The 17192-nt window shown below is 29.9% G+C and overlaps 1 protein-coding gene and 1 long non-coding RNA gene across 2 annotated transcripts; one reads left to right on the top strand and one right to left on the bottom strand.

Moving 5' to 3' along the window:
- Positions 1-7092: 7092 nt before the first annotated feature.
- Positions 7093-9475, top strand: LOC126899115 (uncharacterized). Its single transcript, XR_007702483.1, has 3 exons — positions 7093-7255; positions 7311-7367; positions 9130-9475. It is a non-coding gene; the product is annotated as an uncharacterized LOC126899115 (long non-coding RNA).
- A 159-nt stretch (positions 9476-9634) lies between these two features.
- LOC126899107 (mRNA-decapping enzyme 1B-like) lies at positions 9635-15727 on the bottom strand. The gene is made up of 3 exons (XM_050673664.1): positions 15108-15727; positions 11513-12024; positions 9635-10069 (listed from the first exon to the last, which is right to left on the bottom strand). The coding sequence occupies exons 1-3, from the start codon at positions 15590-15592 to the stop codon at positions 9795-9797; spliced, it is 1272 nt and encodes a 423-aa protein (XP_050529621.1). The 5' UTR covers positions 15593-15727; the 3' UTR covers positions 9635-9794.
- Between the last annotated feature and the right edge of the window lie 1465 nt (positions 15728-17192).

The following is a 17192-nucleotide window of genomic DNA, read 5'->3' as shown; positions in this document are numbered from 1 at the left end:
GTTTAAAAAAAAAAATTCTAAATATATGTGTTGCTGATTATTCGTTATCAGAATTTGAAACTTATTCGATTGATAATGAATGTTATTGATCTTAATTATATCGACTTACTCTGTTTAATTTTATGGTTCATGTATTTTATGTTTTTAACTAAACTATCTCTATAAAGTTCTCACGTGTTATTATTGAATTTAAATTTGTATTTAATCCTATGAATTATCGAAAAAAAAATCTTCAGCGCACTAATAAAATTTGTCCATTAGTCGTACATCGAATTAAATTGTAGACTGCAAATTACTGTCAGCTGAACGAGTGTTAACTGTTCTTTTTTATAATACGCATTATATTAATTTAAGTTTCGTGATTTGTTGTTATTTTTATAACGAAATTAAAATATTTTAGCAAAAAGGGGTCGTATACCTACGATGAAAAAATGACATTCTGTCCATAAAATACTATTATTAGTGTTATAATAAATGAAAAAGTTAGCCATTAAGGAATAAAATTTTTTTCTTAAAAAATAATATGTATGTATGTATTTATATATATATTAATAAATACGATAATTATATAAAAATTATTAGATTAATTATTCAAATTTAATGAAATAATACATAAATCTTATTTATTTCTAAATAAATACAAATGTATTCATTTAGAGCAACGTTAAATTTATATATATAAATATATATAGCACACTAAACAGCCACTTACGCATTTTTTTAATAACAGCTTTTCCTCCACAGGTATAAAAATTAAAACGGTTAACATACTAAAGACTCGTTAAGTCGTATAAAGCACTTACAAACGAATAATAATTATCTCATCAAAGACTATAATAATACTTTAACCAAAGATAAGGAACAATAACAATACTTGTTTCAAGTAGTAACAGAGAATATCGTCGTTATATTCTGAATTTTAGTAAAAGATCTTTGTCTAAGTAATTCAAAAAAAAAAAAACATAAGTTAACTTCAACTATTTTTTATTCTATTAATTTTTTATTTATTTTATTTGGGAATAAGTTATTTTCGCCGCAAGTTTATAATCAATTATATAAATTTAAATTTTCATTATAAAATTCTGTAGAATAATTAATATATCATATCAATCAAATGGGGTTATTAATAGTATATATAAAATGTTTAAAAACTAATTCTATAGAAAATTTAATTTTAACTTTTACTACAAATTTTTTCTACAATACATTTATATATTTGACTATATTGCAAATAACAGATTTGCCAATTAAAATAGACATTTAAATTTTTTTTTTTTTTTTTTTTTTTTTTAAGGATTTTAATATGTGAGAATGTTTTTTATAGAAAAACAAAAAATAACATCTACACAAAAAAGTTCTTTTACATAAGAGATAAACAGTTTTTTATACAAAAACTAAAAAAATTAGGGTTCAATTTTCAACTCTTTTAACCTTAAGACACATACCTATGTGTTAGAGTTAATAGATCGTCACCAAATTTTGTAGTTTAATGTTTATTAAATGAAAATTGGCAATATAACGAAATAACGTTCTTAAAATCGGAGTCGTTTTGTATTTAAAATTATGATTTTATTTGATAGGCGGTCAATAAAACTATTACGTGCGTGTGCGAAAGTTCTGGAAAAATTCCTAAATTCTGTAAGTTTTATAAGTAATTTTATCATAAATTTATACATTGTATATTAATTAAATTTAATATTTTATTAGGTGATCAATGTGGGCAAAAGCTCAAAAATAAAAGAAGCCATCATAATTATTGGTAAAATTATAAACTTTTAGCTTATATTATTTTAAGTTCGAGAACGACGACATCGTGTCATACTCGACACTTTTTTTCGAAATATACATACACTCGTATTATTTCTTGAAATAATTGAATATTAAAAAACCTTTTTCCACACCGCCGGTAAGATTTGCTTGAAAGTTTTACTTTTTTTTCCTCTTGAATAATTTCGAAAAATTGGGTTACACGGTGTTTTGCCAAGGAAATCAGAGCCGTCCCAAAGTGGGGGCGAGCGCGTCCCACGACTTTGCCCGCGCGCCTTGTTTTTTCGTTTGGAACCCGTGCACACGCACTTGAAAAGTCCTTAAGTTTTCTTTAAACGCGACCATTTACAAATAAGGTTCGATATTTTATTCAATAATATTGTACAATCACGTACAAAATACTCGTACAACGTGTAAACTATGATAATAAAATTTATACATTGGTTGCCCGAAGTTTAGTAGTAGGTGATACTTAACGTACGTAACAATTTGAAATGGAAAAGTTTTCATACAATACGGGTGTAATTCGAGTGTGTTACACTGGCATACCCGCATTCGTAAATTTTGTACTTTGACTAAATCGAAAATTTATAGAGTTAAATAATTTAGGGGATACACGGTGTATCGCTAACCCGTCAAAAATAAAAAAGAATTCTCGTAAATACTCGCAAAAAGCAATGGAATCGGTTTTGGAACATTGGGGGAGGGGGCGGAATCCTATAGGAACACACTTACAAAGACAGTACACAAATCGACAATCGAAAAGTCCAAAAGAAAGAGCTGGAAAAAGGTGTGTGGAGAATTACACAACGGCTAGCTACCCTAAGCCTAGTGGGGGGGGACTTGTACGTTCATTGAAAAACGAAACCGGCCAAACAATACTCGCTGTTGCCAGACGAATACCAACACAAACGATAATCACGCTAGACGTTATCACATTTGTTGAGCACACACGATTTACTGGGTTCTTTTGTATTTGTAAAAGACAACAGCTACACGAAGTACGGAGCAAACGCGTGATCCGTGCTGTGAATGGCGGCAGCAGCTAACGAGGAAAGTAATGTCGCCCAGTGGCAAACACGGACAACAAAACGTTTTTGGCGGTTTTAAGGCTTTCAAGCCGTGACGAAATATTTCCTGCATTTTTACGATTGGGGGCTATATGTAATTGCATGTCGCACGTCTGCAACGTACTCCGGAGCGTGCCTAATCTACGGTTATCGACCCGTACGCTGGCCAACGGGGTCGGGGCAGGCCCGCATTTAGGGGGGGGGCATTGGGGGCATTTGCCCCGGGCGGCAAATTTTGAAGGGTGGCAAAAATCTTAATAGGTATACAATTTTTAAAAATTAATTATTTTTATTTAATTTTAAATTTTTTCAAACAGAACAATTTATTTTTATGAAACAAAAATATCTATTTCTAAAAAAAAATATTACTTTATTATTTTCTAATTTAAAACGTGTACAAAGATATAAATGTAAAAGAAGATATATCAAAGCTGTATAACAACATATACTACAGTTAGTAGTTAGATAATAGTATTGATTATACATAGTAATTTTTATAATCAACAGCACTATAAATAAAGTAGGCGGCAATTTATTTGATTCATGTGTTTATCTAATTTTAACAAAGTATTGATATTTTCTCCCTTAAACTGGTTTTATGGATGTCGTCGGCCGTTGATAGTCGATTATTATTGGAATACTAAGAAAGTTAAAACACAATAATTTGTCTCATTTTTCACAAAATTACTATCTAATAATGTCACACTAATAATGTGTTGTGTACAGACAGCTCATTGTGTTTAGTACTCGACTACAAGTGACCGAGTTAATATGTTGAGGTGTTTTTTTTTATTTGTATATTTTATTATTTATTAACGTATTAAAATGAGTGATGGCAGAAAACGTTTAAGTGGAAGTGCTTATAAAAAAGTTGCTAAATTAAAATTAGAAAAAGAACAAAAAGTCATTTCTCAAACTGCAAAATTAACTTCATTTTTTGGCAATCTATCTCCAATTCGCCAAGTGAAATAGAGACTACAGCTGAACAGATTTTAAATGAGTCTAGTGATAAAAAGTAATTTAAAAATCAAATGTTAACTTTTGTACGTTATTTCAGTTTTATATAAATGAAAAATTTTATAATTTTTTAGTGAACATCCTCTACATAGTACTTTTGAAACCATGGCAAATGAAAATCAATTAATTGAATATTCGGAATTATTAAATACGCCAACTAAAAAACCCAATCCAACACTTTTGGGGGGCGGCAAAATTAAGTGCACCGGGCGGCAAAATTCCTAAATGCGACCCTGGGTCGGGGTGTTGCTTATACCTAAACTCGACCGTGCTAACTACTACCATGAAGCAAAATCCTACAGACCGATAACAATCTGTTCGTTTCCTTTTAAGACTATGGATCTTTTATTCTATTTTATTCTATGGACTATTATCGATAGGTACGTATAGTAGGGGGGGCCTTTCAAGGAAAACCCCCTACATTCAAAACCCGTACTCGAACCAAGCAGAAAAATCTACTCGCACGGCTCAATAACAACACAACCGAATGCTGGGAACGCTGTAGAGGATGAAATTAGGTAGGCATCGTTCGTGGACATCGAAGAGGCTTTTGACAATACACCCTTTGATGGTATCGGCGAACCCGGACAACGGCATGGAGTAACTCGGCTCGTTTTCAAGCCAATAGAAACTACGCTCGAGAAACGTTCCGTTTCGGGACGACTCGATGATTAGAGCCGAGCGATTCGGACGCTGTTCGACGAGGAAAGACAAGAAAGTGTTCTCTGTGGCGTCTAGATTTATCGTAACTCGTTATACGGAATTAAAAAAAATATTTTATACGCAAACCTACTGGGAACGCGACTCGGCTACGGTGTGGTGGTAGCGGGTCGATTCCGCAAAACAATTATAGACCGGGCCGGCAGAGACTGAACGCGCTATACGCGTGCGGCCTAGCCCCGTCAGTCCAAACAAAGCAGAGGCGCAAATGTTTACCGCCGGGAGAATTGAAACAGGAATTGACGGTTTTGGCGCGTTTAGCCTTGTCAACGAAAAATTGGCTCTTCGTCAAAGGCGAAATAACAATACTCGGGTATTATTCTGGACGGTGAGCCGAGACGGTTGGGCGTATCGCATATCGACGAAACGATAGTTTCATAAAGCCACGGCTACGTCGTGAACACGCAGCACGATTCTGGGAAAATCCTGCGGCCTTATTAAACCGAGAGTCGCGTGTTGGCTATACGCTTTAGTGATTATAAACATCTGTGGTTTTGTCGGTGCCTCGGTCTGGAAGACCAGAACGACATTTATTACGGCCAGAAGAGAACTTGTACGCGTTCGAAGAAACGCTGCTGTTGTCGGACCGATAAGAACCGCCGCCGTACCAACGATGTCGCCGAGAGGGAACTAATCGAACCAGTCCCTTTTAGATGTACGGGTTAATAAAACTCACGCCAAAGCCACAGTACGCGCAATGACAATACCAGTAGGCGGCGTCCAGAACCTGCCGCCAATATTCAAGAAAAGAAACGTAACAATCCTCCAAGCGATATTCAAGCTGCTCCGAAGACGCTTAGTAATACAACTGTGCGACGACTTCAAGGCTAGTCGTCGAATACACGAGGAAACTTTAGAATCGTAGTAGCCAGGTTCAATAAATAGGTTACACGAGCACGGTTACCAAACACGGCTGTGTGACCGGTGTAATAAAAGGGCAAACTTTCTAGCGCGGAAAATTCAGAAAATATCTGTTGAGCCGGCCGGAACCCCGGTGGTAGGGGGCACTGACGGATCGATACACAAAAAAGCGGCGGCGGCGTAGAGAACAACACGGGCAAATACGGAGCTACTACGTGGTGGCATCCGGATAGTCAAAAATGATTTTCGTGACTCGGCGGAGTTTACTAACTACTGTGCGGCGGGGGACTCGATAACGCGACTAGCCCAACAAATACGCACTCCGACCGGGCTACTGTTATAGGGGAGACGGTTATCTGCTCAAACGTCTTTGTTTGTACAATGGGCATGACGACGGAATGACTACCGCGCTAGAAATATGGGACGGGAAAGCAAGATTCGTTTCAAACGGTACGCGTGAACGTCCGATACCCCGCCGGCGACATTATAGCAGCAAAATTAAAAAAACTCTCTAAAACTATTTTTATTTAGAAAAAAAAATATCGTTTCTCCATCACCGCCGTTTAATGTAATCGACGAGAGCAGTAATATCGTTATTAAAAAAATTATTTTACACAGATTCAATGGCGTCGACAAGAAGTTATCCGGACACTTTTAATATATACCAAAACAAAATTATGCAGTTGTGGTTTCGTGGAAATAATTTGTTTTATTTTTCCAATTTAAATGATAATAGCGATACTAAATTTATTTGTTTAGTAAAAGGTCAAACATAGTGAAAAACTTTGAAGAAAATATATAAAAAGGTTTTCAATAAAACATAAGTGTTCAATATGTATAATACTTGTACAAAAATAATTTTATTTTCTAAATTGTACTATTAACGGTCGAACGAATAAAATTATTTAACTATATATGAACATTGAACAGATTTAATTCGGTCAAAGTCTAAAGTGCGGTGGAACAATGTTACGCCGGTACGCAGAGAAAAAAAATTATTTTCTCGGGGTAAGGGAGAGGTCGTACGAAAATTAATTTCGTTTATAAAAAATTGTACGTAATACCGCCGAATATTTATTTTCAAATTTCTAATATGAGGGTTGGTGCCGGTGGGGTGTAATGCACCCGTGCAATTGCTTTTGTGAGGAAATCATTAGTTCGTTTGTGTAGATTCCGCTAAAAGAGTTATGTGCTGTTATAAATATACGAGTAAACTCGACCCAAATCGTAGGGACGAATCTGAATGAAATGATGTTTTGGATATGCGTTATTTACTGACGAGTAAACATTTATTAATATTAACGTATAAATATTCATAGGCCAAAAATAAACGTTTGGTTACTCTAGAACAAAATAATTCGCACGTTATACATTTACTCGAACCGATATATAGTTGGCGATTTCGTCCAATTTTTATCCTACTCGGCGGCAGCAGTAGTTTACATACGAATCCAAGACGTTTTCGTTATTTTTTAAATTACATGTTGTTGTGAATATCTCGTAAAAAAAAAAAAAAAAATTCCGGTACTATATTATCGTACAACACGCTTACTCGATTAGATTCGCTTACTCGGGGGCATCATAACAACGTGTTGCTACTTGCCAATTTTTTTTTTTATTATAAATGAAATTAAAAAACGTATATTTTTTTAGCGGTGTCGTCAATGGTGACAAGTTATCTAAAACGGATTCGAATTGCTCGACTCACAAAAACGAACAAACAACAATAACACCTATATTAATAAATAAACCGATAAAAACAACAAAATCCAAGATTTGCGGTCACTGCAAATGTCATACGTCAAATGCGCACAATTGTTGTACGTATGTTTTCTCTATAACGTTATTATCGAATTACTCGTGCAATAATTTTAGATCGTTAAAAATTATTTCCGAATAAGGCTGTTGTCGGAACGGAACGAAACAAACGAGGTACGTCAGTTGATGTTTTTAATTTTTTTTTTTTTTTACCGCCGGCATGATTGTGGGCCGCCCTGGAACTGCCGTTAGGCATTACACTTCAGGGCGGTGATATTTTTAATTTATATTCCCGAAACCCAATTCGTTCGCGATTATTATTGTAATTTCAATTTTCATGTTATTATAGTCGTGTAACGGTGATAATAATTACCATGCGCATTACCTGCGTTATAGTCGGGCCCGGTCAGCGAGTAGATATCAATCGGGGCGTTTATCTCGACTTGATTTTTACTTTTTTTGCTGCATACTTTTTTTTTATACCTTTTTATAAAAAATAAATATTATGTTTTAAAATTTGTGTATAATTAAATATAATTTTTTGTTTAAAAAGACCACCGTATTAAAGGTGAAAATACTGTTATTTACGTCGTTATTATCAAAAAAATTGATATCACATACACGACATACAATCCCGTATATGATGTATCACATCATCCCATACATCATACGGTCGTAATAAAATTTTAAAAAATAAATATTACAAAAATAACTTTGAATTAATATCGTCTGCATCGAGCTAACCGTTTATTATCAGTGCTGGATCTATATTTTAAGACGTAAGGGTGTAGTTTGTAGCCAACTATAAAACGAGACCTTTTTTTGAAAATTATACACAACTAAAAGCTTAAAAAAATCATGAAAAAAAAAAAAAAAATGAGACTCCGAAGTTCTAAAAATCTCGAGTTTGGTAAATCCAGCAGTTTATTTTGAGGTTGATTAGATTATCGATTACTGTAACTTTTTTTTTCAATAAATCGAATCCCCAATGATTCCATATGATTATATCGAAAAAATAAAAAATCGATAATTTAAACATTATTTTAAAAATACATCATTAGATTTAATCGTTTTTCAATAGCAGCAATACAAAACAAAAACTTTATTATTACTATATTTAAGTTTTTACGAATCAAAGTTTATACTATATAAACTTTATTAAATGTATAATAGATTACCGATTCGTTAGTAACGACTCAAAAATAGTTAGCTTTCAAAATGATTAGATAAAAAAAAAAAATGTTATATAATCTAATTGTATAAAAAAATTCTAATGATAAAATTAAACCTTATGATGATAAATTTTCGACGATTTTATCGATTCGATTTTTTTTTTTTGTTATTTAAAAATTTTGTTTTCTGACGGTTACAACAGTAATTAGTTAATTAAATATATAAGGAAGAAATTTTTATATTTTTAAAATTAGAGGACGGCGTCTACAAAAAATACAAATCCTCATAAAACTGTACGTCTGATCACTCTACAGGTATTTTTTTTTTTAATTTTAAGCGCCAAAAAAAAACAAACCGTCTTATCAAAATGTATATCGGTGCAATATTAAAAACGAGATTATCGATTTTGTTTTAAAGACGAAAATAAAAAAAAAAAACCCAACAAAAAACCTGCACTAAAATTTAAATTTTAATTATTCAATATTTAAGGGAATTTCAAATATCCCAACATAGTAAAATTATAGAATCGAAAACCAATAAATTAAAAAAATATTTTTACATATCAAACGTACAAATATAGTTGTGCACACGATTTTATTGGATTATGTGTGACGCCGTTAATAATCACCGAGATAAGTTTAAATTGAAAAAAAAACTCGAAAAGTTTTAAATAAATATTGAATTGAAAAAAAATTATTTTACTTAAAAAAATTCGATATTTATTTAAAACTTTTCTAGTGAAATATTTTTTTTTCTTTTGTAGTGATGAGCGTTCTTCAGAGTCTGAAGATGATAATTTAAAACAATGTAATAACTGCGGAGAAAAACCAAAACAATCGAATCCGAAGATTAGAGCTAAGCTAAAATTAGGTCTACATTACTGTAAATTTGGAACATGTTGATGTTGTGTACTATATGAAACTCAGAAATAATTAGTAGGGCTGTTAATTTTTCAAGATAATTCTAAAATATTAAGTAGACAGAAAAAAGTTTTACGCATTTCTTTTTAGATTTCATGTTTAATACGACTACTAATATTTATTATTTAACTAAGAGATATAATTGTATTTTGTGTACGTATAATTTAATAATAATTAGTCGTTTCGAGAAACTAAAAGTTAATAAAAAATTTAAATACTTTTTTTTAATTCTAAACGCTTGATGTGTCATCGTATTATTTACTGCTAAAATATTAGCGTCAACCACCTACTAATTAACATATATTGTGTTAAAACTAATAAAATAACAAGAATAATTATCATACATACTTTGTTCTTTATTAAAACGTTCCCTTTATTTTATGGAAACAAAAAATCATCGTTTATACAATATGTAATTTCGTATCTGTCAAATAATTATTTTTCGATATCGTGTGTTCTATTCGAGTGATAAAATATATGTTAATTATGTACATATATACGCTATATGTTAATTTCTTAATAACGATTTAACGTAGGCTTCGTGTATTTTTAACATAAATTCCGGATCGTTTTTTAATAGATAATCAAAAGCTTGCAGTAACTGATTTTTAGTTAAAGGTTCTAGTTTGGACGCTAAAGGTTTAGATTCGTCGAGCGCCACTGCACTGACCGAAGACGTTACGAGTTCGTCTTCAAAATCTTCCATAATAAATCTAGTAGGTGGCATTAAATCTTCAGATTCTACTTGCGATTCCACTTCTTTACTCATGGTAGAAACCGAATCTGCAACAAAACAGTTAAATAGTAAAATACTTAATTCAATATAATTATTTCAAATCTATCAAACCATAAAAATGTTTTTAAACACTAATTACACTTTATACGCACTTATGGAATTAACGTCTAATATATAATAGATGATAATATACTATAAAAGAGGAAGAAATTACCAATTCAACCCAACCGTATGCATTTTAGTCGACAAATAACTATATAATAGAAAATCATATTGTATATAATAATATTAGTTAAACAGAATAAATTTTTCTATATAATTATATATATATTAATATAATTATATATTATATATATTATATATTATATATATATAATATTATTATATATATATATAATTCTTATATATATTTATATATTAAGATTTTTAACTTCAACTCATAATGAAACAACAACATGCATCATTAATAATGTAATTCTTATAAAATAAAATTAATTTATAGTATGATTAAAAATGATGTGTTCTCTGTAAAACACTCTTGACATATATGTATATACAACTACAATATAAAACTATACTTTAACAATAATATAATTTTGTTATATTATTGACAAAGTTGGCTCTTATAATTATTAAATATTTTTAAATTCATCTCTTATACTTTATAAAGATGGCAATATTATTTTTTAAATGGCAAACTACACGATTAACTAGTTTATAAAATGAAAAATGATCTTATAAGATAATGAATGGTTAATAACTAATAACTAAATTTTGCACTAGTACTTTGCAAGTTATTAGCTAGTTTATATGCGTTAAGATTTTATAAGCTAATTAAATATATATGTCGCTATTTAAAAAGATAAAATTGAAGCCCTTGTAAGAAATAAAAGATGAATTAAAAAATATTTAATAATTAAAAAATTAAGAAATATGTGAAATTAAAATGATCTAAAAAGAATTTTCATAACACAATTATTATTGTATGTTAATCGAGTGGCTAATTTAAAAAAAATCATTCATTTAAAGGAATTAGGAACCAATTTATATATATATATATAAAAACCAAGTAATAAAATGATTCTATATTTTTAATAGAATCTATTTTATTTATGAAAAATAGTTGTTTTTCAATAAAATTATTCACTTCTTTTAAATTTGAATAACAAAAGTGTTTTTCCACGCTATCACTACACGAGAACATGTTGTTTTGATAAATTGTTAATTCCATCTGCATTATTTTAAATTAGGTTATGATTAACATCAAAAAAAAATTTACCAAAATGATTTCAAGTTGTGCGCACTTAATGTATAATGAAATATATAAATCATTTATGTTTTATATATTTAGATGCACTATATGTTTAGATCCTAATGGTCGATCTTATGGAAGTTTTATTATATTGTGTAACTCAGGAAACCATTGTATAAACCATTTCATAAAACTGATTAAAACTAGAAAAAGTTTTAAGACGAGCAAAATTATTTACCAATTGCTATTTCAGATTTTTCAATAAAAGACTCGTTAGCATTGAGAAATTGTTCAATTAATGTTTTGTTGTATTGATTTTCTATGGATTGATGGTATCCATTACAGTGAATATGCATATCATTTTCTTCTCGACAATGAGTCATTTGATTAGATGAATGTTTAGGTTTTGTGTTGTCAATAGAACATTGATTAACCGACTGAACTCTTTCAGACACTGACAGAGCTACTGGTACATCTATGGTAGGAGTCAATGATCGTACTCGCATTTCGATTTGTTCGACTGTATGAATCGGGCTATCTATCGGTTTATGAATCGTTGTATTATCTTTGGATCCGACATTTAATGTAGAATTTTGCGAACCGGCATAACTCGACAGAGGTGGCAGTCCATCAGAAAATCTCTTTCCACTTCCCGCCTTGGCAAAAAATTCCATTACGCATTGTGGCGGAGCGTCTTCTTCGTTTTTTAGCGATGACGTACCGATTCCCTTTGAAACAATTTTATTGGCTCTAAAACAAAGAACTTTGTATACACGTGGTTATTCACTATTCACGAAATAATCAATTAAACGAAAAATAAAAATAATATTAATAATTTTTCTATTCATCGTCTCATTTATAGTTCAATGTTTCTCTCGTGTTTACGATCATTAAGTTTTTTTACGTTCTTTCTCTATACACCTTAACGAGAGCGTCCACTTTAATTTCTTAAATAGTAACATCCCCGATTGACTAGGTTATTCAATAGATATTGATATAATTAATAAAATTACTGGTCATAACAACTTTTGCGTATCAGTATTACAGAAGTTAATGACACATCAATAACTTATAATATATATATATATATATACAGGCTGGCCCACCACTCACTGGCAACTTAAATAACTTTTGATCCAGTTAATATTTTTAGTTGATTTTTTTTTTTTAAATAATAGTTATACGTCAGGTCTATAGCTATATCTCAATAATTAATTTTTTTACATTTTATTAAAAATATTAATTATTTTTAAATTTTAAATAAAATGTAAAAAAAAAATCTAAGATAGCTATTTTGTAGAGTAGAATTTAAGAAAAATTTTAGTAAAAAAATATCTTATTAATATTCAGTAGTAAATATTCTGTAGCGTTTTGAAGTTTGTGAAAATTTGAATTTTCATGTACTATTTTACGGTATTAAACATTGAAATACGTATTGAGAAAAGGACAGAAGAAAACGCTATCTTTTCAATATACTTTTGAATGAGAGTGATAAGTAATAATTGCCTTATCTAATTTCTTATCATGGTATTAATGCCAAGTTTGTAATGTATACACATTATCATCATATGTATACACAGTAATCATGAAAAGATAGCGTTTTCTTCTGTCCTTTTCTCAATACGTATTTCAATGTTTAATACCGTAAAATAGTACATGAAAATTCAAATTTTCACAAACTTCAAAACGCTACAGAATATTTACTACTGAATATTAATAAGATATTTTTTTACTAAAATTTTTCTTAAATTCTACTCTACAAAATAGCTATCTTAGATTTTTTTTTTACATTTTATTTAAAATTTAAAAATAATTAATATTTTTAATAAAATGTAAACAAATTAATTATTGAGATATAGCTATAGACCTAACGTATAACTATTATTTAAAAAAAAAATATTAACTGGATCAAAAGTTATTTAAGTTGTCAGTGAGTGGTGGGCCACCCTGTATATATATATATAGGTGGCAGGAAGAGTACAACCAGGAAATGCCAAGTTATCAAAATAGCAGCAGCATCCACTTTTCACCCACGGTCATTACTTAAAATTTTTATTGATTATAAGGTATAAAGGATGAACGCGAAAAAACTTTATGATTAAAACTACGAGAGAAATGTTGAACTAAGAGACAAATAAAAAAAATATTAATATTATTTTTATTTTTCAATTAATTAAGTAGTTTATGACAAGTGAATCGCTGTGTGTATTGAAAATTAATCGATTATAAAAGAAAAAAAACTTTAGTTTTGTTTTATAACACCTTCGAGTTAAGAAAATTACTGATCGATAACGACTTGTGAAACAGCGTTTTATGAGTTTTTTTTTTCACATACCTAAACAGGAAATAGTAACATTTCAAAATAAAAGCTGATGGTGAGGAATGGGTCAGATTACTTTTATAATAGACATTCTGCTGCTCTACTCCTTCCATCTAGGTGTAAAAATAAAAAAGTAATGTTATGAATGTGTTAAAGCTTTCATGGATGTCTTGTTGCTTGAGGATATATCCATGTTTGCAGTTGAGTCCAAAACGTCAGAACTCAACTGCAAACATGGATATATCCTCAATCTCTTGAAGCAAAAAAATAGTGGTTTAAAAGTTATTAACGATCAATCATTTTCTTTGTTGGATGTTTTTCTATAATGTGTGTATGTGCAATCAATGTAGTTGTAATTTAAACAAATATCTGTTGAAGAAGGGTAAGGCAAAGGAGTAGAACTAAATTTTTAATTAGTAATAAGTAGTTTTTAAGTATTTGAAAAGAAAAAAATGATACATTATTTTGTACTTTTGAAGATATTGAGTAAGGTACAGTTAATGAATCATCCCTTATTCTTGTAAATCCTAATATTTTTTGAAGTTTTATTATTTGACTACTTTACAATTATATCCACTTAAAAAAGCCAATCATAATATTTAAACGGCACACATTACCCATCATGAATAGTATTAATACAGAGCGGTGGTCCACAATGTTTTGTGATTATTTTTAAATAATTTTCATTTTTCAACTTTGTTAAAAGCATATTTTATATTATGTATCTATAAAAGTTTTTAATTTTTCAAAATTTTTAAAATAGCTGTTGTTTTTTTTTTTTACAAGAAAATTTCATGGATTGTTAACAACCATGAGAGTTGTTGTACACAAGAGTTATAAGCATTTATAACTCATAGTTATAAGCATTTATAGCTCATAGTTATAANTAAGCATTTATAACTCATAGTTATAAGCATTTATAACTCATAGTTATAAGCATTTATAACTCATAGTTATAAACATTTTTTTATCACATAGAATGAATAAGTATTATGGGTGAGTACAGCTTGTACAGGTGTATGTGCGCTCCACCGGCACTACCACAACCCATTCTATGTATTTAATAAATTATCTATGTAAACTGAAATTTTTTAATTTTACACTAATATGTGATGTATAATTATTCTGTAATTTTCGAAATATTACATTTTCTTGAATATAAAGCTAATTTTTAAAAATACTTTTCTATTGCCTAGTTTAGCAGCAATTATAATTTCATATTTTTTCAATTTATATAATCTCAGTGCAGAAAGAGTAACTAAAATTATTTAAATTAATATATTAAAACTGATAACACAATTTTAAATTCAAAATATTTTTAAATAAATAAAATATCTTGAAAAAAAAAAAAAAGAAAAATAATAAAAATCTATGAAATTAGCAAGAGCATAACAAGAGGAGGAGGAGGTATATATATATATATATATATATAGCCTGGAGGCACAGAAGAGCTAAAAAGTTCATCACGTCTAAAACAATAACCGTGTTGTTGAATTTAAAATTGAAAAATTACCTGTAATCTTCTTGCGCTTTGCTGAGCATTGAAACGAGATCGATATTTCTTGTAGGATTGCATTCGAGTCTGGTAGACGTATCGTTTTGTTTAGGAATCAAATGTTTTATTAACGATTTCAACATTGTAGATATTCTAGTGCATTCGTCTTTGTCATAAAACCATATACCGTAAATCGTACCGTTACCGTTTCTGTACAACAAAAACGGTACTTGAAGTTGAAGATCCAGCCCCGTTTCAATGGGTTCCGTTAAATTGTTCGTATTCAGTCTGTTCATAATCATTACGCTGTGTAAAGGTTCGGCCGATCGCGCGTAAACGTGCAATGTTCCTTCGATATTGGTTTTTTGCCACACGTTTGAATCGGCATTGAACGAATACAGAGCGACATGGCCGGCCGTTTGCACGATACGATTTGCATAAGGGTCTACTCGTTGAAGAGCAGACAAGTTCATTTTAGCTTCGGCGGAAACACCGTAATTCATTTTTAAAATTTTTATTCTTATTTATTATTTACAAAAAATGTTTTATATATAAATTATCATAGAAATCATTAAACTCTACCGTCGTGTTCGAATATAAACAAAGGAATTGCTAACTTCATACCGCTCGTTATGATTTTTTTACGTATAAATACGAAACGATTTAATGATAGTAACGGTCAAATCGTGATAAAACCGTTATGCGATGGCGGCGGACGCGTTTCGCGTAGAGACGTTAAAGCGATTTCATTGAATACGAATTGTAATTTTTTATTTTTATTATTATTATAAATAATAAAGAGAGTCGAGTTAATGGGGAAATAATAAACTTAAATTTTCAAGTTTAAAAATTGTTTCTATACCAAGTTAAATAGAAACAACGCCAATAAATTGAAAATCGACTAATAACAAACTAGTAACTCGCATGTGTTCGATTCGAATACGTTAAATTTCACGATAATTTATACGCGGCGTTAATTATACAAAACTAAATTGTAAAAATTCTCAATTTGACGGCTCATAGTCAAATAAACGCGGGATAGTTTTTTTTTCTTCTTCGATATTACACAACACTTGAAAAGTCTCAATTAAAAACAACCGTTTCACAAATATCTGCTTTTATAATTGTTGTTTTTTTTTTCTTAAATTTGTCATAAATTTATTGTATTAATATCGAAACAAATCATTTCAATAAATTCATAATAATCATTTATACGAAACTCTCGATGTGGTGTTAAATAGATGAATTCCGAAATATTCAGGACTATAATCAGTATAATTATATTATCATAGATATAACTATCATATCGTTGTATATCATCATAGTATCATATAGTCGTATACCATCATAGTTGATGTATCATAGTATCATGGTATAGTCGTATTGTATATCGTACTAATATTCAGAAACATTATTTCTGATGTGTTATTGCATTTCGTATTAGCCTAGTGGTCGGTCAACAAAGGGCGGAAAAAATTGTCGACCAAATTTTTTTTCTAAAAAAAGTCGAATTAACATACGTATAACGATTTATTTAGATATGAACGATTTATTTATTTATCGAGATTTATCGAAGACATGCTAAAAGTCCTCGTCAATCGGAATTGAGATTTTTTTTTTACAGCCTCATAAAAATTAAAACATATGAGCTTTTTTTTACAGTCTCGCAAAAATTAAAACATATGAGCTTCTTTGATATTCTCAAAAAATATTTAACTTGCAAAAAAAAGATTCGTCGTTTAAAAAAGACTGTTCTAAACAAAAAAAAGGCATCTTCTATTTTTCCGTTTAAACAAATATTTTTCGAGTTACGTTACATTTAATACGAGTACTGAAATTTATTTTCCATTTTTTAGCTTCGATGCGAAGCGGAGAAGGTATTTTTATATTAATTTTAGATATTAATTTTACTATAATGTTTTAGCTTCGATGCGAAGCTGAGAAGGTATTAATTTTACTATGATGTGTTTTTTTTTTGTGTCTGTGAACGCTCAATCTCAGCTCTCGCTGGACCGATTTTGATGAACAATATGTCAAAAGATCACAAATCGTATCTAGTCGAAGACATTACCCTCAAAAATTGAAAAAAATTCCCTCGTTCCC

The sequence above is a fragment of the Daktulosphaira vitifoliae genome, unplaced genomic scaffold (assembly GCF_025091365.1).
Source record: "Daktulosphaira vitifoliae isolate Bord-2020 unplaced genomic scaffold, ASM2509136v1 Scaffold_2, whole genome shotgun sequence".
Lineage (NCBI taxonomy): Eukaryota > Metazoa > Arthropoda > Insecta > Hemiptera > Phylloxeridae > Daktulosphaira > Daktulosphaira vitifoliae.
This window is presented reverse-complemented; position numbering and strand designations above follow the sequence as displayed.

Coding starts and splice junctions, on each gene's coding strand:
- LOC126899107 (XM_050673664.1), bottom strand. CDS start 15,592: ATGAATTACGGTGTTTCCGCCGAAGCTAAAATGAACTTGTCTGCTCTT. Junction 12,025..15,107: donor AAAGCGCAAGAAGATTACAG/GTAATTTTTCAA, acceptor TCTTTGTTTTAG/AGCCAATAAAATTGTTTCAA. Junction 10,070..11,512: donor AAAATCTGAAATAGCAATTG/GTAAATAATTTT, acceptor GTTTTGTTGCAG/ATTCGGTTTCTACCATGAGT.